At 38.8% G+C, this 24,303-nt stretch overlaps 3 protein-coding genes across 3 annotated transcripts in view; all 3 read left to right on the top strand.

The window, feature by feature from the left end:
• arhgap4b (Rho GTPase activating protein 4b) overlaps positions 1-7,473 on the top strand; it is a 28,405-nt gene extending 20,932 nt beyond the window's left edge. Inside the window, exons 19-24 of the mRNA XM_046396876.1 lie at positions 576-631; positions 834-1,005; positions 2,435-2,530; positions 2,682-2,789; positions 3,506-3,608; positions 4,951-7,473. Of these exons, the coding sequence (XP_046252832.1) occupies positions 576-631; positions 834-1,005; positions 2,435-2,530; positions 2,682-2,789; positions 3,506-3,608; positions 4,951-5,163 (748 nt within the window). The 3' untranslated portion in view covers positions 5,164-7,473. The remainder of the gene's footprint in view (positions 1-575; positions 632-833; positions 1,006-2,434; positions 2,531-2,681; positions 2,790-3,505; positions 3,609-4,950) is intronic.
• A 1,090-nt stretch (positions 7,474-8,563) lies between these two features.
• Positions 8,564-12,531, top strand: zgc:158296 (uncharacterized protein LOC791212 homolog). Its single transcript, XM_046396691.1, has 4 exons — positions 8,564-8,736; positions 9,286-9,514; positions 10,410-10,597; positions 11,936-12,531. The coding sequence occupies exons 2-4, from the start codon at positions 9,287-9,289 to the stop codon at positions 12,120-12,122; spliced, it is 603 nt and encodes a 200-aa protein (XP_046252647.1). The 5' UTR covers positions 8,564-8,736; position 9,286; the 3' UTR covers positions 12,123-12,531.
• A 133-nt stretch (positions 12,532-12,664) lies between these two features.
• Positions 12,665-24,198, top strand: fam50a (family with sequence similarity 50 member A). The gene is made up of 13 exons (XM_046396690.1): positions 12,665-12,924; positions 13,242-13,326; positions 13,499-13,598; positions 15,994-16,124; positions 16,761-16,837; positions 17,248-17,314; positions 18,515-18,576; positions 18,722-18,798; positions 19,664-19,718; positions 20,120-20,168; positions 20,322-20,392; positions 21,836-21,946; positions 23,962-24,198. The coding sequence occupies exons 1-13, from the start codon at positions 12,814-12,816 to the stop codon at positions 23,968-23,970; spliced, it is 1,005 nt and encodes a 334-aa protein (XP_046252646.1). The 5' UTR covers positions 12,665-12,813; the 3' UTR covers positions 23,971-24,198.
• Positions 24,199-24,303: the final 105 nt, after the last annotated feature.

Below are 24,303 nucleotides of genomic sequence, written 5' to 3'. Positions count from 1 at the left end.
TGAGTTAGATACTGAATCCCAAATTGTTGCTCCTGATGAGCAGGTGGCACTTTGAATGGTAGTCTCTGCTGCCAGTGTATGAATGTGTGTGTGAATGGGTGAATGCTGGCTTGTGTTTTAAAACACTTACTTACAGCCCATTTACCGTTATCGGTGATTTGTAGGGCGTGACTAATGATTATTTTCAGTGTTGATTAATTCACATTTAATTGCACAGTTAATAGATTCATCTTTTATTCATAAAAATGTCAAAATACCCATAAAAATAAATACCCATCAGGATGTAGCAGAAGGTGACATCTTCAAACTGCTTCTTATGTCAAATCAGCAGTCCAAAACTCAAAGACCCTTCATTTATTCTTATAAAGGATCTAATTGAGAAAGAAGAGTGATTGATTTGGTCCATTATTTTCTGTGAAACACTAAGGTTTTATGGTCATTTGAGAAGTTTCATTTGAGAAAACAAAGCGACAGTAACTGTACAAAGAAAGCCAACGGTATGACAGTTGGCCGTGTGTCATATAGAACAGGAACTGTGCATGACCACCAACTTTCATTTTTCTGCTTGTCTACAGTGAACCAATCACAGAGGAGGGAGAGGGAGAGACTGAGCATATGCCCAGCGAGGACGGTGAGTAGAGTACATGCACGCGCATACACACACACACCAGAGACAGGTTTCCTGTGTACACAGGATATGCATCACTCACAACTTCACGTGAATGTACCACATACCAAACTACCTCTACATATTGAAAAAAATAATTATTCATAAGCATACATGGAATATAAGGATTTTGGATAAGGTTGATAAAAGTGTGCTCTAATTGTAGAGTGGGAGGCGGTGGCTATGTTTGACTACGTGGCAAGATCTCCAGCTGAGCTGTCCTTCAAGCAGGGAGACCTTCTTATCCTTCACAGCAAGGCCTCCTGTGATTGGTGGAGAGGCGAAGTAGGAGGGGTCAAGGGCCTCATTCCTCACAAATACATCAGTGTACTGGAAGGGTGAGAGACATTTCTACTTCTGAATCACTCAGGCAACAACTGCCTCCATAGTCATAACCACTGCCATGGTGCTCTTCCTTAATGAAAGAAATGGATCCTGAAGTATTTTGGACCTCTTTCCTAGTCTGAGACAGTACATGTCATTTGAACTTTGGGTACTATATTTTGCAGTAGTTATCTTGAAACTGAAACAAATACTTTTCATCGAGTGCCAGATTTCTTGAATACAATGCAGGACAATTGAACTAACTCTGTTTTTCACAAAGTGAGCACCATGGCACCCTGGGGTGCTTGAAGAACTGGCATGAAGAACCAAGAACTGCCTGAAGTACTCATTTCCATTTTTGATGCCTATTCAATAACATTTTATCTCATGCAAATAAGTCACATACGTTCACAACACAACCAGAGTCTGTGTTTTTTTTTGTTTTTTGTTTTTTTAGCACAGCACAGCAACTTTAAATTTAAATTAAGGGAATAATTTGACATACATACTTATTTGCTTTCTTACATAAAGTTAAATTAAAAGATTGTTATCATTCCCACATTTGCCTGTTTATTATAAAGCAATGTTGGACAGGACATGGATAGGTTATTTATGCTTATCATGACAACTGGGAGCTGCTAGCCTGGCTCTGTATAAATAGGCTGAAGCTTAAATCTGACTTCCAAATGATGTCTTAACAGGGAACACAGCCATCCACAGGGCGGTGATACAACTCCAGACTGTTCTTATTTTATTTCTTATTTTTAACGCTCCATAAAAAAACCCAAACTTGTCATCAAGACATGACAAGTTGTTTTTGCACGGATTAAACAAATGTGATATAATGTGTTAATTGGTGAGTCTTAGCTGTGTTTGTGGGTGGATTTTGTTACCTGTGGCCTGAGCCCAGCTGACTGCAAAAATAGATTTAAAAGACTTGCTCCATCCTAGTCTTCAGCACTGGGATTGGGTTCTAAACTAAGAGCCAGAACCTATACTTGTGTGCGTGCATGTATGTGTGTGTGTGTGTGTGTGTGGTGGTCGAAAAATCACACTAAACAAGTGCTGCAGTTAAAAACAAGTTTTGGAACCACAAACACTCTCAGAAAAGTATTTAAACATCAGTTTTATATTCTGTAGTGTGTAGGCAGATAGCTCTGCAGTTATCTGTTGCCATAGTAATTACAGTAGATATATGAGTTGAGGTTGATGGACAAATTGACACAAATACCTTGTAATATTACAACAAGTTTCGCAAGAACAGTGTTGTTGTAGAGAGTATTTTTATCTATTAGATTATATATTTCTGCCTCACATTGTTTAGAAGAGATTGCATCGAAAAAAAAACATATTTTGTCACTCAACCTTTATTTAAACTTGTCCGGGTTGTGCTTTCTGTAGTGACATACATGCTTGATGTATCTCTCTCTTTATCTCTCTCAGGTCAGAGCGAGGGAAAAGAGAGGAAGGAGGAGGAGGAGGAGGAGGCAGCACTGGAAACCTGTCAGCAGAAGATCCACAGACAGAGAATACAACTCGGTACACACACACACATACTTGAATGTAAATTGTAAAGTGTTTGCACGCAATAGATGTAGACAGCAAAACACACACAGACAGAAATACTAATTTTCACACTATTGCACATGAACAAGACAAAGTTTCAAAGTTCCTCTGCATGTCTCGACAGGATGCGGGTAAACAGTGACAGCGCTTCGTTGCCTGGGAGACAGAGAGGAAGTGAGGGGAGTCCCAGTCGAAAGCCACCAACCTCCCCTGCCACCCGACACCTGCCAGTGTAAGGCTAACACAATGCTCAGGCACAATGCATAACTTGTGTTGCTATTGTGTTTTGTACATATGAAAACATTCTGCACTTGACTCATCACAAAATTACAAATAGGTTTGTTGTCTTCTGAGATATAGGTATTAAATAGTATTCATATACAAACATTCAGCATAAAGAGATAAATAACACACAATATTACTAGTAACACACCTTAAAGCAACAACAATCTTATATGTTCTTATATGAAGAACAGATCATATGATTACGTGTACGTAAAAGGTGCCACTTGTAAAGACAAACGCACCCATAATGCAAACCCACAGACATTATCTGACTCTTGAAATTTATGGCCAGCAACTTCAATATTTGGTTCACTCTTACTGCACTTATCAGCATTTGTTTTTTGTGGAAAAAGTACCTGTCCACCATCAGACAGCAGAGAGACCAAGTAAGTGATTAGCTGAGTGAAACATTTACCTACAAGAAAGCCAGAAACTTTGCTCAGAAATTGGTAGAGACTATAATAGAGCTGTTGTACTATGGATGGGCAGAAACATAATTCCACATGAAGGTTAATGTTGCTCTTTCTCTGCTGTTAGCAAGTTCTCATACCAACTTAATCAGCTTTAGATTTGGCATTCAGAACTCAACATCTGTCCATGTCTTTTAGTTATCTCTGTCACAGTTATGTTTTGGCTTAACTCTGTAACATTTTGTCTTTTTAGGTCTCAGGAGCGAAGACACACTTTGGACACTGTGAGACAGGGTGGCTTCAGACCCACAGACAGACCATCATTTGGTCAGACAGAGAGAATAGTCGTTGATAAGGTTAGTAATTTATCCTGCTCTCTCACAATAGAAAGGACAGAAGGCTTAGACTTCAGCCTGGATTATACTCCTATATGGACCTACCCAAGGACAGCTGCAGACACATAGTGGTTCTGTGTATACCACTTTCTAGAGGCCACTTGGACGATTGTTGTTTGTTGTAACATACTGAGTTGCATAGAAAATGAGTTCCATTTGCTTTTTGGAACCTAAATGTGAAAACCAAAAACCAAATTTGATTGAGACTACTGAAGAATTCAAAGTATTCTCTCAAGAGCTCAAGGCTGAAATTATACTTCATGCATTCCTGAGTACGCAAAGGTCTGCTAAGGTCAGCATTTACTCTGCACAAATATCCACATATCACCAATTGTTTGTGACAAATCATGCTAACTTTGCTTTTGAAGCTGCTCTGGTAACCTGTTTTCTAAATAGCTAGACTAACAGTCCAAAAAATTACCATTTTGTTCTGGTTAAATATGCTGATGCTGCTGAAGCTCCATCATGCAAATGTTTTGGTGTCAGTGGCTTAAGATAAGACACTTGTCACACAATAACCTCAGGGTGAAATGAAATGGATCTAAACTGACTTTTGGTCTACTTTTTGCCATCAATGATTTATGCATGCTGTCAGTATTCTGCAGATTGCAACTTAAATAACTTTGTATTTCACAAAAGTATCGGCTGCCTCTGCAGAAATTTTCCTTTTCTCTCATTTGTATTTGCATTGCCACATAAACAGAGAGAGGCAAAAGAAATTAATATGCATTTGAATCTATATCTAAATATATATATATATCTAAAATTGGGTTTAAACTGTTAAAATAAGTGATGGTAACAGGAAGGTAGGTTTAAGCATTGACAAGACTGTAAAGTTGTTGGACTTTTCAAATGCAGCAATTTTAAATGCAATTTCCCAGTTATGGGACTAATAAAGGATTGTCCTGTCTTATCTTATCTTAAATGGTTACAATTAAAGAATGAGGCCATAAGACAGCTCAGGAAAATGTCTGAAATGCGCTAGATAAATGGGGGGTAAATGTCACATGGCTCTGGCCATAATAGGTCCATCATTACATGGAATAACTTTGCTAATGATACATTATAATAGTGTGGGACACAGCAACTCACTCCAGAACAACACTTCATTCTCTATATAACAGCAGGTCACCTCCCCTGTTTGTGGTAAATCCATGAGGGCTAGGCTTTATGATCTGGCCCCAGGTGGGAGGTCTCATCAGGGTCAGACTTGGCTGAACAAGGGTGACTGAGGCTACATTTTCATTTCTTTCCACATCTCTTTCGCTTTCTGTTTTGCTTCTCCTCCTTTTCTGTCCTTCAGGAGATGATCAACCGTCAGATGAACTCCGTGTTCAAGGAGCTCCTGTCTCGCCAGCCTCCCGTGCAGCAGTCCACCCTTGCCACCCCTGTCGCTCCTGCTCCCTCGTCCTCCTCCTCGTCCTCCTCTTCTTCCTCTCTTCCTCAAGCTGCCCCTGCTGCCAAAAAAGTAGGATTTGGCATCAGAGGGCGTGCCCTATTCAGACCCGTGGACTAAGAGAGTGGAGAGGAGGACTGGAATTATTGGTTCTTTGACATTGGTTATTTGACGAGAATGATTATGCTGATGCCGATGACACATTCGGTGAAGATCTCGATTTATTTTTTTGACACGTGTATAATAATCGCGTCTCTGCCATCTCATAGTGCCACTAGTCTCGGTGCCGTGTTATTGTATGTCCAGTGTATCTGTTTTTCAGCTGATTTTTAGTCTTTTCATGTTCTGGTCTGTTTTTGTTCTCCAGGCTTTTGCAATTTTTGGAGAATCAGGGATGTGACATTGCCAGTGATATCACCAGACTGACTTTTTAAAGTGGTTGCCATGATAAAATAACAACAAAAGGCTTAAGCTGCCTCCTAGTGGCTCACCCTTATAATGTTTATTTTACTTTAAAAAAGAAAATTAATCTTGGGCCTGAGTGCCTTCACATTCTTCACATTTATTTCACTTGAAAAAGAACTGATAGGTTTGAACTCTGCATATTATACTGAAAAGAAAATGGGATCTTTGAAGATGTTTATGGAACCCCAGAGTGTTCAATATTAAATAATGAAATGATTAAATAATCATATAGATATAAAATGTAAAGCAAATATGCAGAAACCAACATTTGGGAAATAACTGAAGAACTTTTCAAAACTCAACTCATTATTTTGAAATGTCTTGTGATCATTATTTTTAGTAATAACCTATTTTGCCCCTTTTCAAAGAACTTACTTCATAAAGACATTTTACTTCATGCCAAGATTTATTTTATGTTGTCCCTTTTCATGACAGTGCTGATGTCGCCTCTCACCTTTGAGCCAATCCCCCTGTCTCTTAACATAGCAAATTTGTGCTACAAGATTAGCAGTTAGCTCCTGTCAACAATAAAATGTTACTCTGAATCTGCTAACTACAGGTTGCTGCTGTAAATAAACAGCACACAGACACAATAACTAAACTTCTGTAGCCTTTGAGCCTAATCAGGCTGCTGTCACTACTGACTTAATAGGCCAACTTGGTAAACTTGTGATTTTAAAGCCAACGGAGATAGCAGTGTTACCTAGCTAAAATGCAACAGTGAATGTTAGCTAACACCCACTGCTGCCATTAATATTGTATGCTCACTTTAATGCTGAGGGAGATGTTAGTTTCTGTGTTTTGTGTGTACTGTGTTTATTTACAGTAGAAGCCAGTTAGTTGATTCAGAAATGCTTTAATGTCGTTGTTACCTTAGCTAATAGAAACTAACTGGCTCTGATAGCAGTTGTTGAGCTTGCAGGGGATACACTACTGCTATGAAAAATTATGAACAGTGGCGATATAAACATTTCTAATATGAAATAAAAATGAAGTTTTAGAAAAGTCTGTTACCCCGATGTCATCACTTATGAAAATAAGTGAATAAAATATTACACAATGATTGAGTTTTTAAACATTTCTTAAATTATTAAAAAAAAAGATTGTTTCATTTACATTTACAGAAAGTATTCAGAGGAATATTTTATAATTAATTTTTGTTTGAACATTTTGGGGCCTGACAGATGTTAGCTGGGAAAACCATAAACAGCAAAGCCAGTACTTTATAGTAGCATGCAGTGTTAGCACACATAAAACACACATAGACCAAGATGAAAAATTCCCCTTCATATGTGACACAAGGTCTGATAAACAGGCCAATACTCAGGGCTTTTGCAGAGGTAGAGACAGGGCCAACTCAGGTTTGGCTTTGCAGAAAAAAGTAAGAGTTTCTCACTCAGGGCTTTGGTTGTCTTACCCTTCAGCTGGAAACTGTGCCCTAGCCTGAAGAGCCAAAATGGCCCCCATATCAGAGAGGACTGCGTGATCTTTTCTGGTTTAAACTGTGAATGCAATGGTGAAATTTTGGAGCCATGGTTGAAACTCTTGTCTCATTCATCCACACATTTTGGCCACATGACTATATCTAGAACCATCCACAGGTCCCATTTGAAGGTCTGTTTCAGGATTTTTGAAGTGCAATGTACAATTACTTTAAGTCCAAAAGCATTTCAAATGTTTTTACATATGGCATCTCCCCTCTGTTGTGTTTCAGTATTGGAAATATAGATGTAGAATCCTTTTATAATTGATTCTGCTTCTATAATTAAAACACCTTGCCTGATATCAGACTGAATTGTCAACTCGTTACAGAGTGGATTGATTCAAAGGTCTGGGTCCAGGCAATATAAACACCCTGTTATTCTGGATCTGTTTGATGATGTCACTAAATTTACTGTGTCCAATTGTGTATGTGGTTTAAAAAAATGTGAATACAATAAAGATGATAAAATGATGAATGATCAAGGGGTTGTCAGTGTATTTAAACTGCATCTACTATGTGGCTTTCCTAGAAAGCTTGACGTCTTGTAACACTAAATAATGCAATATTCAATCATTACTGTGTTCTGAAGTTATCCAGTGCACTAAAAGCACAGCTGTGCCAAACCTTTTACTGTCAAAATAAGTCAGACAGTCCAAGAATCTGGAAGACAGAGCTTCAAAGTTAAACTGAAACCAAGCCAAAAATGAATGTAATGCAGGTGGATTCAATAATCAGTGCGTGTTTATTCTCGTAATTTCAAGTTTACTTGCCTTAAGTTGTTTTTGCACAACTTCAGTTCATCACTAGACATGATTTGGAACAACCTGCACATTTGGTAATGTTTGCTTAGCCTTTGACTAGTGATTTCCTACTAAAGAGTCAAGACACTCAGTAAATCTGACTGGTCTTGGGATGATTAACTATTAGGTCGAAAATAATAAAATAAAGATATTTTGCATGACCTCTTTTTTCTTATCTTTGCTTCTTCATTACAAACTATTGGCACATTTTAGATACACACATATATATATATATAAAACTCATAGACTAACGTGAGAAAGATGAGACAGGGACGGAAGCTCTGGAGAGATAAATAACCTAGTGCCTGCCACAGACCCAGCAGGACCTTGTGGTACATTTGTTCTCTGTTCAAAGTCCAGTATTGTAACATACCATTCACATCAAAATAACATATATTTATCAGTGGCTATTTTCTACAGTGTACATTATTAAGTGATTACCCCTACTTGCTGCCTTGACATGCCCCCCCTGCCAAAACCTCTTGCAGTCCCACATAAAAATGTTTTGCTCTGCTGCTGCCGTATTCTAACTCATCATTGCGTACAATGCAAGTATTCACTCAGAATCTTGGAATGAATTAACACTTGTTCACTGTATTATTGGTCTGTGTTTCATTGTTTGAGTTTCTGTGTTTCGATGGCACCCAAGTGCTGTAACATGATCATTTAGACCCATCCACTCCTCCTCCTAAAATAACCCCTTCCCACACACAGATACACACAAACACACAAGGAATAAGTGGCACTGTACCACATTAGCACTTCTGCTGCTCTAAGTCAAACACTGTAGGTGTCTGCATGAGTTCTGAAATGACAAATCAGCTCTGAGGGACATTGTGATCAAGAAGTTGACCTGATCTTGGTCACACTTCAGATTAACACTCTGTGCAGGGCTCCCCTGCCCCTTTTCTCTGCAAGAGGTCACTGTTATAGGATTAAAATAAGGTAAGTCACACATGATTCATCATTTCTGCTGTTGCTGTCCCTGTTGTGGATCTGCTACAATGAGCTCTCAACAAGGAAACAAGTAACTTCAATTTGGCACCTTGTGACACCTGTTTTATGTGTGTGATATATCAGATCTGATAAATGCATAATGATTAAAAATCAAATACTTTTAATCATATCTGAAGGTAAATATGACACTGCTTTGCTAAGAACACTGATAGAGAAGGATTATCCTTCATGCGTTTAATTTTAAAAATGCCACTTTATAATTACCAGCTGCTATTTACAGATTTTGGTATGGCTTCCTTTTGGGGGGCTAAAGAACAGGTGCTAGTGCTCAGCTCGCTGTTACACTCTACATGCCTGCAATCTGCTGCAGGGGTGTATGTGTGTGTCTGTGTGAATGGGTTAAGCATAACCGTGTCATGTTAATGTCAGACAAGATCAGAAGAGGGCGAATGCGATTATCCCCGTATGTCAAATTGTCTGCACGTTCATCTGTCCTCACACAAGTAAAAGCAAGCATGTTCTTCTTTCCTCTGTGAGGATGATGATGGTGAGCGATGACTGTCTGGTGGAGTGTAAGATCAATGACGACACTGATGAGGACGATGGAGGAGAAGAACAGATAAACACTCCTCCTCCTCCGCCAGAGTTTGCATCCAATGCCTCAACTCCAGCGCCCAAAGCTCCAACCCCTCCCAAAGCCTCTGCTGCACCCACACCCACCTGTCCTGTGAGCAGGGACCCTTATGGTATCAACCAGCACCTAAAGGTTCTCTTTCAGTTCTCCTCTCTCTATGAATGTACCATGTCTGCAAGGTAGTGGTAGTGTTAGCACTTGAATGTCTGTGGTCAATTTCCTTGTAAAATGCCAGACTTTTACCTGCAGCTGAGGTTTTTATTACATGCCTGTTTTGGTACTTTTACTACGTAAAGGCCTTGAGCACTTCCTTTATCACTGTTAACACTGTGTTTATAGATTCTGGAAATAATGACATTTTAATTTTGTTGGTCCTCTCTGCTGTGTCTCAGACATGTAATAGGCTTTCAGTCTAGCACCGTAGAGTGGCTTAATTCTTATTTGTGATATAGATCTGTTTCAGTTATGACTGAATGAATAACGATATACATTATAATAGTTGTCATTCTCTTCTGCTGCTGTCTCTTGTGGGGCACCATATTAGACCTGTTTTGTTTTGCTTATATATACTTCCATGGGAGTCTGTTTTTATAAAATACAACATCTGTCACTGCAATGTTCATGACATGCAGCTGTACTTTCCCTCAAAACCAAAGCACATGATCTTCAGTTGTTTCTAAGTTGTCTAGAAGATGTCAAGTCCTGGATGGGTTTTATCATTAGTCTCACATATTTCTGTATTAGTGTGGCCAATTTTTTTGGCCTCTGTCTGCTAAAGTCTGTTCGCGTGCCAGCAATCTGGGTGTAATCTTTAAGTCTGGTCTTTAGGTAATTACTATTATATAATTACTCTTTCATCTCTTTGTGTCTATATTGTGATTGTTCCTAGCGCAGGTGTCAGTCAGTAATCTCTGTTTCACTCAACACCACAAAGCACTTCAGTTAACACTCTTTTATTTAATATGTTCTATGAATAAACTGGCTCGACTTGATTTGTGCCACCCACGCTGTTGTTTCTTATCTGTAGGTGGAGGTTAGTGATGTGCTGGCAGAGCCCACAACACCTCGTAGCATAGACCAAGTGTGGCTTTACAGCATTGCTGGCTTCGAGAGGGCTCGTATTTGGACGTACCGCTGCCTCTCCTTGCTGTTTGCTGTGCCCTTCGCTCTCCTTTGTGGTATTTTCCTGGCCATTCTCGCCTGTCTGCATGTCTGGTATGCTGGTGCAATAAAAATGCTCCCACATGTAGGCATACACATCCACGTCTGAAAGCATACTCACTCATACGTCAACAGTTTTTATTTGACTCCTTGCACCTTATTTCTGCCCTTGTGTTGCTGTGACAATGCAAATTTCCCCACTATGAGAGAAAGGAAGGAAATTCTTAATTATTGGCTTGAGATTCATAATGTTAAGCAATCATTTCTTGCAGTTACATATGTCTGTAGGTTAGGATTACAGCTGGAATTGATGATGTTTAAGTTGTTAATTAATATACCCAATACTTTGGTTAGATAAAAGTCACAAAATGGTAAAAAAAAAAAAAAAAAAAAAAAGGAATACACACTGTATTTCCAGTACAGTGTGTACATCTTTGCAGCCCTTGTTTTGTTTGAACAACAGCTCAAAACCCAAACAGTTTAAAAGCTGAAATAAATAATGAAATCTTTATCTTTCATCTGAGACAGTGGAACCAGAAAAGTTGACCTTGTCCCTTGAAAAATGATTTCAGTCCTTGATTGGTCATATTAATTGCCAAATAATTTACTGACAATTGTAAATTTGTGAGAAGGACAGCAAGAATTGTCAAATGTCAAAAACTGATACTTTGGATTGGTGGCCCAGAAACTCCAGATTGGTCAACAACCCAAAACGTCCACAGAGGATAACACTGATTTTAAGGAGTTAAGAAGATGATACATTTTAATACAATGATATCATACTTGCAGTGACTTGAACAAAGAGTTCCTTCTACTCATTGCTACTTGGGCTCAGACTTTGAGGTCTGATGTTGCTCTTATCAGATGTAAAGTCTTAAGCATGTTGTACACATCTGGCCCAACCCTAATTAACCCCAATCCTAAGTAATGTCTTAGCTAGTATGTGACTGAACCACCTGCTGTGGCAGGAGTTCTTGAAGCATCAGTTTCCATCAAGATTTGGTCATTTGTTGGCAAATGGAACACACATTTTGGGAAATTTGGTTATTTACTTCAACCTATGCTCCAACCAACAAATAAACAAGAGTGAAACTATAGCTGGTTTTGCCTATTTTAGGTTTTTCTACTAAGCATAGCCAGTCATGGTGCAGAGGCTAGACAGTTCAAAGCATGCATGAAAGTGGAAAATAATCTTTCAAGAGGCTTTTATTCAACATGTCTGCATCAGAGTTACAAAGACACACACACACACACACACACACAAACTTCAGAAAATACTCCTTACCTGACCTTGGGTGGGAAGATCTTCTCTCCTGTCTGTGCTGACAAACAGAAAGACTTTTCAGATACGGTCATTTAGATAACTCTCGTGCTCCTTCTCTTTCATTCCAGGTTTGTGGTGCCTTGCATACAGCTGAGCAACACCTTCCTTCCATGCCTGCGGTCCCTGTGGATGTGTGCTGTGAATGTTTTCATCACTCCCTTTTGTACATCTCTCGCTCTCTGCTGCAGTCAAATCGCCATTTCACTGTCCAACAAGGACTGGAAACCACAGAGAGAAGACAAAGAGGCTGTATGAATGTAAGACAGATAGACAGAGTGAGTGAGATAGAGAAAGAATGAGAATTTTGTTTAAATTAGCATTTTTTTATTTTTTGCATGGATCTGCAGCCTGATATGCTCTTTAATATGTGTCATTATTATTATTGCAATTCATTATTCAATGACTTCATATTTAATTCTAACAAAACTGTATCAAGCTTTTAATAAAATAAATGTTTAATAAGTTCCTGCATTTTTGTTTTGTTCACCAAACACACAATGTGAATGGTTTATTGCAGACATTTATGCCAACAGCTGAGTCTAGAGTAAAATCAACTGAACCGTAACTAGTAGGAAAAGAGAAAATTTTAAAATGTACAGTTTTGGCCCACAGTCAGTGTCATTTATCATGAACAGTTCATACGTTTGATTTTATATATTTCCAACATCTCTTTTACAAGAATGTGCTACTATCTCAATACAATGTATCTTTGCGCGGCAGCTGTGCACATCGTAATTCCGAGGTTTCTTGGAGTACGTGAAGGCATCACCGGGTTCAGCTAACTACCCAGCATGCAGTTCGTTGTCGCCATTTTTCTTGTTGTGGTGTGCTGAGAGGTGTACCTTCACAGCTCTGTCAAATCTTTTCTTGTCGAGCTGAACTTCTTTTTTTTTTGTTATTTGTGTTTTATTTCGGATAAGCAAGCGTCGAAAACAAAGAAAGCAACATGGCGCAGTACAAAGGAGCTGCCAGTGAGGCTGGGAGAGCCATGCAGCTGATGAAAAAACGAGAAAGGGAAAGAGAACAGCTTGAGCAACTAAAGCAGAAAATTGCAGAGGTCTGTAACTTTTTGCTTTGATTTAAAAGTGTTTATCTGGTGCTCTCAGGTAATATTACAAGCTTATTTCGCTTTACGTTCTGTCTTTTGTCAGAAGAAAAATAATTAATGTCACTCGTTATAACATGTAGAGCCTGAGAGACAGTGACCAGCAGGGACCGCTAACATAACGTAAACGTGTTTATGAGATAAAGCCTTTAGCCATAATTTTATGGTACAGTGTTTTAAGCACTCTGACACTCAAAATGCCTTAATAAATGGTAAGCTAAAGTGCCACAGCTGCATGTGTGGTCTCAACTGTGTCTGTTTTCTAACAGGACAACATGGTCAAGTCCAACATCGATAAGAAATTCTCAGCTCACTATGATGCTGTAGAAGCAGAGCTGAAGTCCAGCACAGTTGGTAAGTATTCATGTAAAAAAAAAAGAAAAACATTATTATTATTATTATGGAAAGTGTTGTTATGATACATAAGTAAAAGTATTATAAATATAGAAACATAATTTTGCACCAGGATGTTGAGTTGATAGAAAAAAATACACATGACTCTTGTGTGTTTTTCTGTGTTGATCAGGTTTGGTGACACTGAATGATATGAAGGCCAAGCAGGAGGCTCTGGTGAAGGAGAGAGAGAAACAGCTGGCCAAAAAGGAACAGTCCAAGGAACTCCAGCTGTGAGTTACCACTGCCCCTCCGACTCACTCACTCTGTAGATTTGATTGATCATACAGAGCTTGTGATTGTGCAGCGGCCAGTTTCTCCGCTGTTTGGTTTGGTTTTGGTTTATTTGAAACACCCTTCAAGGAGAAAATCCTCTGTTGTAAATGAATTTGTGTATTTTCCATTTTTGCGAGCAGAGAGACAGTATTCAGTGTTGCTCCCAATAATTCCATCTACATCAGACAAAAAGATGTCACCAAACCCCCCCCCCCAAAATAACTCAAGTCAGATTATCTCTTTATGGATGAAGCTGTGCACTTACTTGTGGTCTGGAGGGGCTGTTTTTCTTGGATGAACTCAGGGCCTTTTAAGGGACATTTTAGGCCTCATTCAAGCCAAATCAGGAATTGTGACATTTAGTGTAGGGTTGTGGTTTTGGAGGACACACCTGAGTATCATCATTTGTTCCATTAACTTCACCAGATTAGTGCTCTGTTTTCAGCTCTCCGTTTGGGAGCAACAGCTCTTCCAGACAGGCTTTTTCCATCTGCAACAAGTTTGCAGAGTATTTCTTCTCCCTGCTTGTGTATTGGCAGCTTGATGTTGTTTGAGGGACCAAACAACATAATAGAAAATCAGAGGAAGTTGTTCACAGCTTGAACAACAATGCTGTTCACCAGCTGGCCTGATCACCTGGTTATGTAATTGGTCACTTTTGCCTGACATCTGGTTGTGTTTCTTCTAAAGTTTAGTCTGTTTCCACTTTTCACCTCATCTTTTTTTTTCAGGAACTGCTAAGCTTGCACCACCACGCCCAAATCCCCCTCTCACCCTCAAAATGAATGGACGGACCAACATTTTCTTAGCAATGCCTTATTTGGTTAAAATGATGCCACAGCATACAATAGTGCATGGTAGCTACTGCCGGGACTCCACGAGGGTCGTAAAATATTGCTGGATGGGTCACCAGATAGTTATGGGAAAATAATTTTTATTTATTTATTTGATTTTTCTCTATTTTTTTTACTTTTTTGTGAAGTGTTACTTCGCAAAAAAGTGAACCTTTAAGCCTAAAAAAGAAATCTATTTAAATGAAACGTTCCACAAAGGAAAAATCGCTGCGTTTAAGCTGAAAACCACATCCCAACTAAGACCACAAAAATTCATTTGAAGCCTTAATTAACCGAAAAGCTTTAGAAATAATGTGTTCCAGCTTTGTGGCAACAGTTTGTGTGAGTTTGTGTTTGATCCTTTTTTGTTTCAATATACACAAAGTCAGCTCCTTAAAGATACATGTATATACACATTTTTTTCAGTTTTGTGTCTTTGAATTTGAATCAATTCAATGCAATTCAGTTTATTTATATAGCGCCAATTCACAACAAAAGTTATCTCATGACACTTTCCAATTAGAGCAGGTCTAGACCAAACTCTTTAATTAAATTGTGAAATAGAGAGAGCCCAACATTCCCCCTTGAGCAAGCACTCGTCTTCACTTAGGCCTGACCTCAACCCCATCCAGTACCTTTAGCCAGACGTTCCCAGTCAACATCGGTGTTGGACTTCAGTAATGTTCTCGTGTCAGAATGGGAGCAATTTTGAATGGATTGATTACAAAAGATCAGATGTGCAACAAGGCTCAGTAATATGTAACAAGTGCGAGAGTTAATAAGAAGTGAGAAGACCCTGCTGTGAGTTTCAAACCACATATTAAGAATATCATTGCAGAAATGCCCATAAGTATCATGTTTTTATTTTACAGCCCTATTGCCCAGAAACTCCTGCATTGTGCCCTTAATGTTCATGGCTTTGGAATGAGATGTTTAACAATCACATGTGGCTGAAATGTTCCAGGGCCTTTTGCCGTATATATGTATAAATCATATAGCCTATACAGAACTGTGCAAAGGTTGTTAAAAATTCCAGTTTCATATGTTTATTCCCTAAAAACAGTTCAGTACACCTCACATTGAAGCAATGAGAGGGAATAAAAACAGTACAGTTTTTTGTGCAGCTTTTTCTACAGTGTGAAAGTGAAGCAACTTTCTTTGTAGACTCATTTGTAGATAGTTGTGATTGTCGTGTCAAGAGCCCATTACGTAAATTAGAAGAAAACTGCTTGTCTTCCAAGTGTTTCTTTTCATCCACCTTTCCAAGTTCCCTCATACTTCAAATGTAATGTCACAGTGTGATCAATTCCTGGTTTGTAATTGGCAGTTCTCCACAGTGTAAGCTGTCCTTGGCTGCACTGTCGGTTTTCCTCAGAGAAACTTCTGAGAGTGACTCAAAGCCCTGGGTGGCGTCTAACCTGACTTGACACACCAGGCCAGACATAGGCACAAAGACCTGTTTTTCTGGTCATTAATAATTAAAAAAAATCCCTTCTTGAATACATTTTTCTGTTTACAGAAAGTTAGAGAAGCAGAAAGAAAAGAAGAGAAAGGAGGAGCAGAAGAGGAAAATAGCCAGTTTGTCGTTTAATCCTGAAGAAGAAGGAGATGAGGAGGAGGAAAATGAAACTGAAGAGGAAGAGCAGGATTGTGAGTACAGATGTGCAGAATGTTAAAGCACAAAGTAAACACAGAGCTGAGAGTTAGTTTCAGCTGTACACTGCACCTCCTCCCTCCTTTCTCATTTCATCTGTTTTGTTTTTGTCTTTGTGGCTTTGTAAGATAATTATCTCTAAAATCAGTCTGGTCTTGATTTGTCCAAGCTGCAGCTTCCAATGCGAATTAATATTACATGTAAAATTCATGTCCTTGTTTGTGGTGTTGTTACTACATCAACAATACAGTTATTATATCCAGAAAAGTTTAAGTCAGGTTTAACAATTTCTTATTTTAAAACACATTCAAAAGAAATGATATTGACAGTATATATATTTAGCACGTATTTTACGGCACTACTTAATGGAAAATTTTGATGTTTTGGCTAATGTTTCTCATGTCTGTAAACTAAATATGAAGCTACTACCAGGAGTCAGTTAGCTTAGCATAACACAAAGCCTGGAAACAAACAGAATCAGCTAGCATGGATCTGTCTGAAGGTAACAAAAATTAAACTAGCAGCACCTGGGGTCTTGTCATCATTGGCACCGGACTGTACGAATTAAACAAACAAGATATTGCATTTTAAGTGGAAAGTTTCTCTGATACATGTTTGACTTTGCTATATAGGCGCTCCAGTGAAGAAGAAGAAACTGGGTAAAAATCCAGACGTGGACACAAGCTTCCTTCCTGATCGAGAGAGAGAGGTGAAGTTCTGATGTCTTTACTGTGCCATGACACAATGTTATTATTAGTTTGGGAGTATTTTAAATGTTTGTATTTTGCAGGTAGCCTCAAGGAGTAAGTAAGTGTGTGTCATCACATTGACAAAAACCTGGAATGATTTGCAGCTTTTTACTTGGCAAGCTGCAGGAGAAACATACAAACCAAGCAATAATTAGGAATCCAGAATAAGTGTTGCTCACATAATACAGGAATTATATTAATAAATCCTTATTCAACACTTGTGGCTGGTGGCACAGGAGTAAATAAGACTGTTCAAACACAGAGGGGAAGTTATCATTATTATATTTTGACACTAATTTCCATTGACTCCAGTCTCTAATGTTATGCTAATGCAAAATATCTCTCTGTGTCGGTTCTGTCTTGTGTTTAGGAGGAAGAGAATCGACTCAGAGAGGAGCTCAGGCAGGAATGGGAGCTCAAACAAGAGAAGATAAAGAGTGAGTGTCCAAATTACCCACATACACACAGGATACAGACACACTAGTACATGAAACAAACCGATGACTATCCAAATGAGTGTTTCAGTACCGTTTCGGCTCTGATCTCGTCAGTGCTAACATGGCCGAAAGTGTGTGTTACATCACCCCTGACTTGCGCTGGACAAGTGCATGCTAGTGGAGACAAGATACAGATTGTCTACTCTGTAGTGCATTGCTTAGGTGCAGAAAAGACTTTGCACCATTTTTACTTCTCTTTACGTACCTATCCTTACTTGCTTTTATTAAATTCTGCTGCAAATAATTTTTCCTGAAAACAGAGCAAAATTTGTTGATGCAGGAATTCGTCACAGAATCTTCCTGGATAATGCTCCTATATTCAAACATTGTGCTTTTTTCTTTCTTTTCATCACTGTATTTCCAATGTTCCTGTGTCTTTCAAAATACAGACATTAAGACATCATCAAACTGAGTCACTCACAAAATCCCAACACGTCCTCTAATTTCGCATTTCACATACTCCTGTTTGTAGTTTTAAACTGCCTTGGAATTGTATTTGGTTTACAGCAGACTCAGCTATTCAGCTGGTGTCACAGTCTTCCCTCATCACCCCGGTAACAAAACATGCATGCTACGTGGACAGGTAGTAATCACAGTTGTAATCCATGCTGAATTCCCACCGGTAGTAAAGGCTGATGTCTTTTTTTCCTCTGGGAAAAGTGTATCATGTTAAGAGAGTGGCGAAACGGGATAGGACACGTCACGACTGATAAGATCTGATCAAGAAGGGAATTTATGTATATGTGTCATCATGTCCAGACATATCAGTTTCTGCTCATCTTGACTAAAATGCAACCCTGGAGTCTTCAAACAGAAATGGGGACAGCAGCGTGACCATTTTTTCTTTTTTTTTATGGGTATTAAAATGCCCAAAGGGTGTGGACTCAAGGTGTAAACATTGTGAAAATTAACCTTTTTACAACACAAACATGCTTGTAACCGCAACCACACACATCCCTACTTAAATTCTGTGGTGTACCCACATCTCTTTAACAGCAAACACTCTGTCCCATTATTGACAAATGTCTCAGTTCTGGAAAATTCCTCACTTTTTTTTCCCCCACTGCTGTATGTACAAACACACATGGCACACTTACACTCAGTTCAAAAATAACGGTTCGTTTGTGTCATTTCATTCAGGTGAGGAGATAGAGATTACATTCAGCTACTGGGATGGCTCTGGACATCGTAAGACTGTCAAGGTAATGCGCTGTTTCAATGTATTCAATGTATGTAGGCCATAACTCTGTGAGGAGCAGCAGGAGATATTCGTGAGGAAATAACAGTACACGTTCCCTCCCATGTTCCCTTGGTCATGTTTTCATTATGTGTGTCCTTCACCTTCAGATGAAGAAGGGCAACACCATCCAGAACTTTCTGCAGAGGGCTCTGGAGGTCCTCAGAAAGGACTTCAGTGAGCTCAGGTGAGACGGTGAAGGGAAAAAGAGTTGGAAACAGGCAGACGGTATCATTATTAATGGATGGATGAGTTCTCACTGTTTGTCAAACTCATCATAACAACTTGTCAGTTTTTGGCAGTATCTACCAGCCACGCTAGACAAAACCAGACAAGACTGGCGGAACTAACTTCAATTATGCATGTTCTGGCGTTGCTATTGATGTTGATGATGTTAACATACATTTAGACTGACCTAGAATAACATTAGAACAATGCAAGGCATTGGAGGAATTCTCTTGGTGATGTTCCTGGTTGTTTCCTGGCAAAAGTTGGAGGTTCAACTTTTTGTCAGATTACACTTTTTTTTTTTTTTTTTTTTGCGTCCCCTCCCTCTGCACTAGCCCCATTTAAATGGGGCTGTATTTTTTCACGTGAAGTTTAGAATAGAGTGAATTAGTAGCATGAGAAGAGACATCACCCGCTGTCACAATATTTAAAATATTAAAGCTTGTTCTCAAAATTGGAAACAGTGAGTTTAATAAAATAATTTCACCTGAAGTATCCACTTCATAGCTTGTTCAGATCTTCACATCTCCCAGTCTTACTCTCTGGTCCCTGAGATGCAGTGGAAAGCTAGAAATAAGACACACCTACTCATCCCCACACACACACTTATTGTCTCCCATCTCAGCCCCTCCTACTTTAATCACTGCAATGAAAATATTAAGCACTGCTTTCTGCCACAGTGTTTCAGACTATTCAGAGCTGCCAAAGTTAGAAATATTTATATTTCCCACATGTAGACGGCTTTCCCTTCTCACATTCACTCTCACTCGGCAATGAACAAGTGAACAGACAGAAATGTTAACCTTCATTTCTCTTTTTTGCAGGTCTGCAGGAGTAGAGCAGCTCATGTACATCAAAGAGGATCTGATAATCCCACATGTAAGTCCTGTGTGCTGCACTATGAGATCCAACCACGAGGACGACAGCTATACTGTTGCTTCACTTTGTTTTGGTTTGGTCTGTTTCACTCACTTAACGTTCAAGTGTTCGTTCACACTCCAGAAGCCAAGAAGATTTTATTTTTTACATTCACACTCTCCCTTATATTCAAGCTGTAACATTCCCAAGACTGATTAGTTTTTTTTAGTTTTTTTCTTAGCCCATGCAGAGAAGTCACTGTTCATTATTCCAAATACATGAGGACAGGAAAGGGATCAAAAAGGATCTTAGGACACTGAAAGACATTGAGGTTGTTGTCATCACTTGGTATGGTGTGCTTTTAATTTGTCTGGAGCTGTACAGCTTCTTCACTCCACGCTTTATCTGTTTGTCTTATTCAGCACCACAGTTTTTATGACTTCATTGTGACCAAAGCCAGAGGAAAATCTGGTGAGTCAACACCCACAGCTTTCAGTCTGTAGATATGTAAATAACCTGATCTATTTTTACATATTACAATTAAAGCCATGAACTCTTTCCCGGGGAAAAAAATGTGAAGTTGGATTCCCTGATGTTTCACTCGGTTAATCTTTTTTTCTTCAGGCCCTCTTTTCAGCTTTGACGTCCATGACGATATTCGACTGGTGAACGACGCCACTGTGGAGAAAGATGAGGTGAGGATTTCTTTACAGCAAAAGGAGATTGTGAGATGAAATGTTTGTTGTAAATTTCAATGTTAATCCTAGAATAAACTGAAATGATCTGCAGATGCTCAATAGAATGTATACATACCACCAATATAATATTGACCAATAATGACATTTCTAGTCTTTGTCTTTTTAATGCCAACAATATTTTTGTAACATTGTTAGGTGGAATTTGGCTTAGTTCCTCCATAGGCTGCTACACCTGATTTTTCATATTTCATTTTTTCTAATGTAATTTTCTTGCTAAAACAAGTTCTACTGTCCACATTTGTAGAAGACCAGTTGCTTATTAGATAATGAAGCGAACCAGCACCTGCAGTTTAATGAAATTCTGGGTTCTGTATAGTACATCACTGGAGCATTGCCAGTAGAAATGGCCTATTTATTACTCTTCAGTGTGACTTGCTTATATGAGAACACAATCATAACTGTACTGCACCATATATCAAATTTCACTATGGTTCAAGCAACATTATCCAATAATTGTTTTTAAGAAAAAAGAAAAAATTCCCCAACAGTTTTGGATTGCAATTCAGTGCTGTTGTAACTAAGACTTAGCAAGGCAGCTAATATTACTTACTTGTCCAATAAAGAAGACTGGCTCGGCACCTGTCTTGCAGTCTTTAATTTTATGAATCTCTCACCAGTGCCTATAAAACAGTGTAAGATTTAATCTTGTTCAGTCTCTGGCTTTTCTTCTCCTGAGCTTCATCTTCATCATCTTATTCAGGTTCTTCAATCTTTGTAATGATGTTGAGAGAGGGTTCTTGAGCCCATTTCCATTCCAGTGCCTCTCCCCAACCGCATTGTCAGCTGCAGACTTTAAAATCTCCTCCTCCTCCTCCCAGAGCTTCTTAGCTAGTCTTGTAAACACCAATACTCCACTGATGCTCTGAGCTTCCTGTCCGGCCTGGTCAGAGTCAACTAGCAAACAGCCGCTACAGTTAGCAGTTTCTTCAACAACAAGCGAAGTTATCCATCCATTGGGAAACTGTAAATGACAGAGCGTTATTTGTTTTCTCCATGAAATATGATCCACTTTCAGTGATTTGTTGCTTAAAGTATTACACATTTCTCGCTGGAGCTCGTACTCACCCACCCAAGTTTCATAGTTGAAAAACTGCTGGTGTTCAGGGTGCAGTGTGGGAAAGACAGGGACACCATCCCAACTATTACAAGCCAGTTTGCCATCAACATGATTCTGAAGTTGTTATTATGAGGTTAAATAGGTGCACAACGTTGTTTTTCCAGGACCTGATATCTATCAATACACGCCTGGAGTAAATTATCCTTTCCTTTGGGTCGGCACAACACTCACATGGGAGGGGCCCAGCCATAACAAATGAGTTTAACATGGAGTATGTCGGCGTTTCAAAGTCCATGTTAAAGTTGAGCCTTTTTTTCCTAAAGTCTCATGCAGGTAAAGTGGTGCTGAGGAGCTGGTATGAGAAGAACAAACACATCTTCCCTGCTAGCCGCTGGGAGCCGTACGATCCGGAGAAGAAGTGGGACAAATATACGGTGGGAATTGTTTCATAAACGTCAAAACATGAATCCTTTTAGTCCTGTTTACATGGGCGAGCGGTGCATTTCAGCTTTTTTTTTTTTTTTTTACAAATGAAACAAAAAACGAAAACAACAGACTTACTTCCTTGCCTTTCGGGGCTCCTGTGCTTATGGTTCATTCAAGTTTCTTATCTAATCTTAAATCTGATCCTTCAAACAGATAAAACACTTGGCATATATTTCCTCCATAGTAAACTGATTGATTAAGTAAATAGATAACCAGTTTTTGTTATTGACAATAGCAAGTCAAATGAGGCTGAACTTGCTGTTTAGTATGTAACTGCTCCTCCGACAGGCTTCATTTCTTGTGAGTTTTCTGGAATTTACCAGCTCTGTGTGATTCTGACCTCATTGTAACCTCACTGTCGCGGTTCTCTGTTCAACTGAAACAGTCAGAGAAGTTCTGAAAGCTCAACGCCGCCCTAATAGTGTTTGTGAGACAGCAGGCAAATCTAGCTCGAGCGGCAGAATCAAAGGCAGAGAGGAGAAACAGCAGCCAGTTTGTAATTTACGGTGGAGCTGGCCAGTCTTAACCTTTATATAATCATGTCAGAACGATACTCCTCCATCAGGTTGTGGTGGTAAACATGAACGGGAAATGATTTAACGTGAGGTTAGAGGACAAATAACATCTTTCTAAAGCAAAGTGGCCCCTGACTAATACGAGAAACATGTAGTGACAGTCAGAGAGTTGTTAGATGGGATGATATTACAGCCTACAGAAGGTGCTATAGATGGTGATACTGGATAGACGAAATATGCCGTTAAAATCTAAAAGAAGAAATTCATGGTAAATTGGCAGGCTGGTGATGATGGTAAGATAAGACTTTTTTGTCATTGTAGTTATACAACAAAACTTTTTTGGTGTAGCTGTCAAAGACCAGCAACAAAAAATAAAAAAATAAAATAAAATAAAATAAAGTAAAATTGTTAAAATAAGATTCAAGATAAATGAGATAAAAATATAGAAGTATTTACAGGGCCATATATGTATACAGAAGGATATGTATGGTGAAGTATATTAATTTTACAAGTTATGTATTTTATTTTAGTAAATTTTATTGTCATATTGAAAATGCAGTTCCATTAAGGCACTATGTTTTTAGCTGAAATGAGTGTTTTTGCTCTGTGGTGCATCCACCTTGAAACTGTGCTCAAACAACCCCACAGGTAAACAGGTTCATTGGTAACAGCTGATATTATGCAAGAGACATCTTGTAACATCCTCGGGAAGACCTGCTCATTCACAAGCAAGGATGGGCTGAGGCTGAGCACTTTGTCAAACGTGCACACAACATAAATGGTTTTACAACGTGGGTTCAGGAACACTTCTTAAAACTATTGCCAGTAAACAGTTTATTTGCAAATGATTGCGTTCTATTGTTATTGTGTTTTACAATGCGTATCAGCTATTTCAGAATTGGAGTTGTAGTTAGCACATAAAATCAGGCTGATTTGTGGTAGGAGTTGGCCTCGTATTTTTTTTTAAAGGATATTGGAAAGAACTGAAAGGCTTTGTACTCTTGGATTGAAACCATGAGAACATAGTTCCTCGACTTCACTTTTTTTTTACGCAATCCAGAAAGAAAATTTGGCTTTTACAATTGTTACAATGAAGTAAATTCTCAATCATAACTGCTGTTCGTGTTCCAAAGCAATATATCATAGAAATATTGAGAGTATGAGTATAATGAGTCTCTCAGAAAAACTGGATGAACTGCTCTGTGTGCAGCCTGAGCAGTCTGCCTCCTCAGGGTGGCACAGCTGCCAAGCTCTTCTTGCACAGGCACGCTATGGCATACCACAGATTCAGAAACAAACTGTTTTCTATAACTAATTTATTAAAAACAACTGCCATCATTGTACTGGAGATGTTTAGATCAAATCATTTCCAGAAGAGGTAGCACATTGGACATCATGTCACGTGTTTGATCCTTGTGGAGTAACAACATGTTTTGTTGTTTTTTCAGATCCGGTGAAACTGCTATCTTCTCCGCTGTCTGGATTGTCCTTATTTTATTCTATTTCATCAATGCTTTGTAAAGATTTGATAAGCTATTCATTCATTCTTTTGCTAGTTATATGGTGTACGTATTTGAATTGTCAGTGCAGTGATCCCTGTGGAAAAAGACCCCACATTCATATGTACATAGCTCACAAATGTAGTATCATCTGTGATTAATTAAAATCAACCTGGTTATGACTCACTGGACACAAGAAATTTTTTGATGTTTTTGGCTTTGACACTGGCCATGAATTGCCTATTGAGAGCCAAACATACCATGTGCCTCCTGCACTTACCGTATGAAATG

This window comes from Scatophagus argus, chromosome 8 (assembly GCF_020382885.2).
Source record: "Scatophagus argus isolate fScaArg1 chromosome 8, fScaArg1.pri, whole genome shotgun sequence".
Taxonomy (NCBI): Eukaryota; Metazoa; Chordata; class Actinopteri; family Scatophagidae; genus Scatophagus; species Scatophagus argus.
Note: the sequence above shows the minus strand (reverse complement) of the source record. Positions and strands in the feature narration are given on the sequence as shown.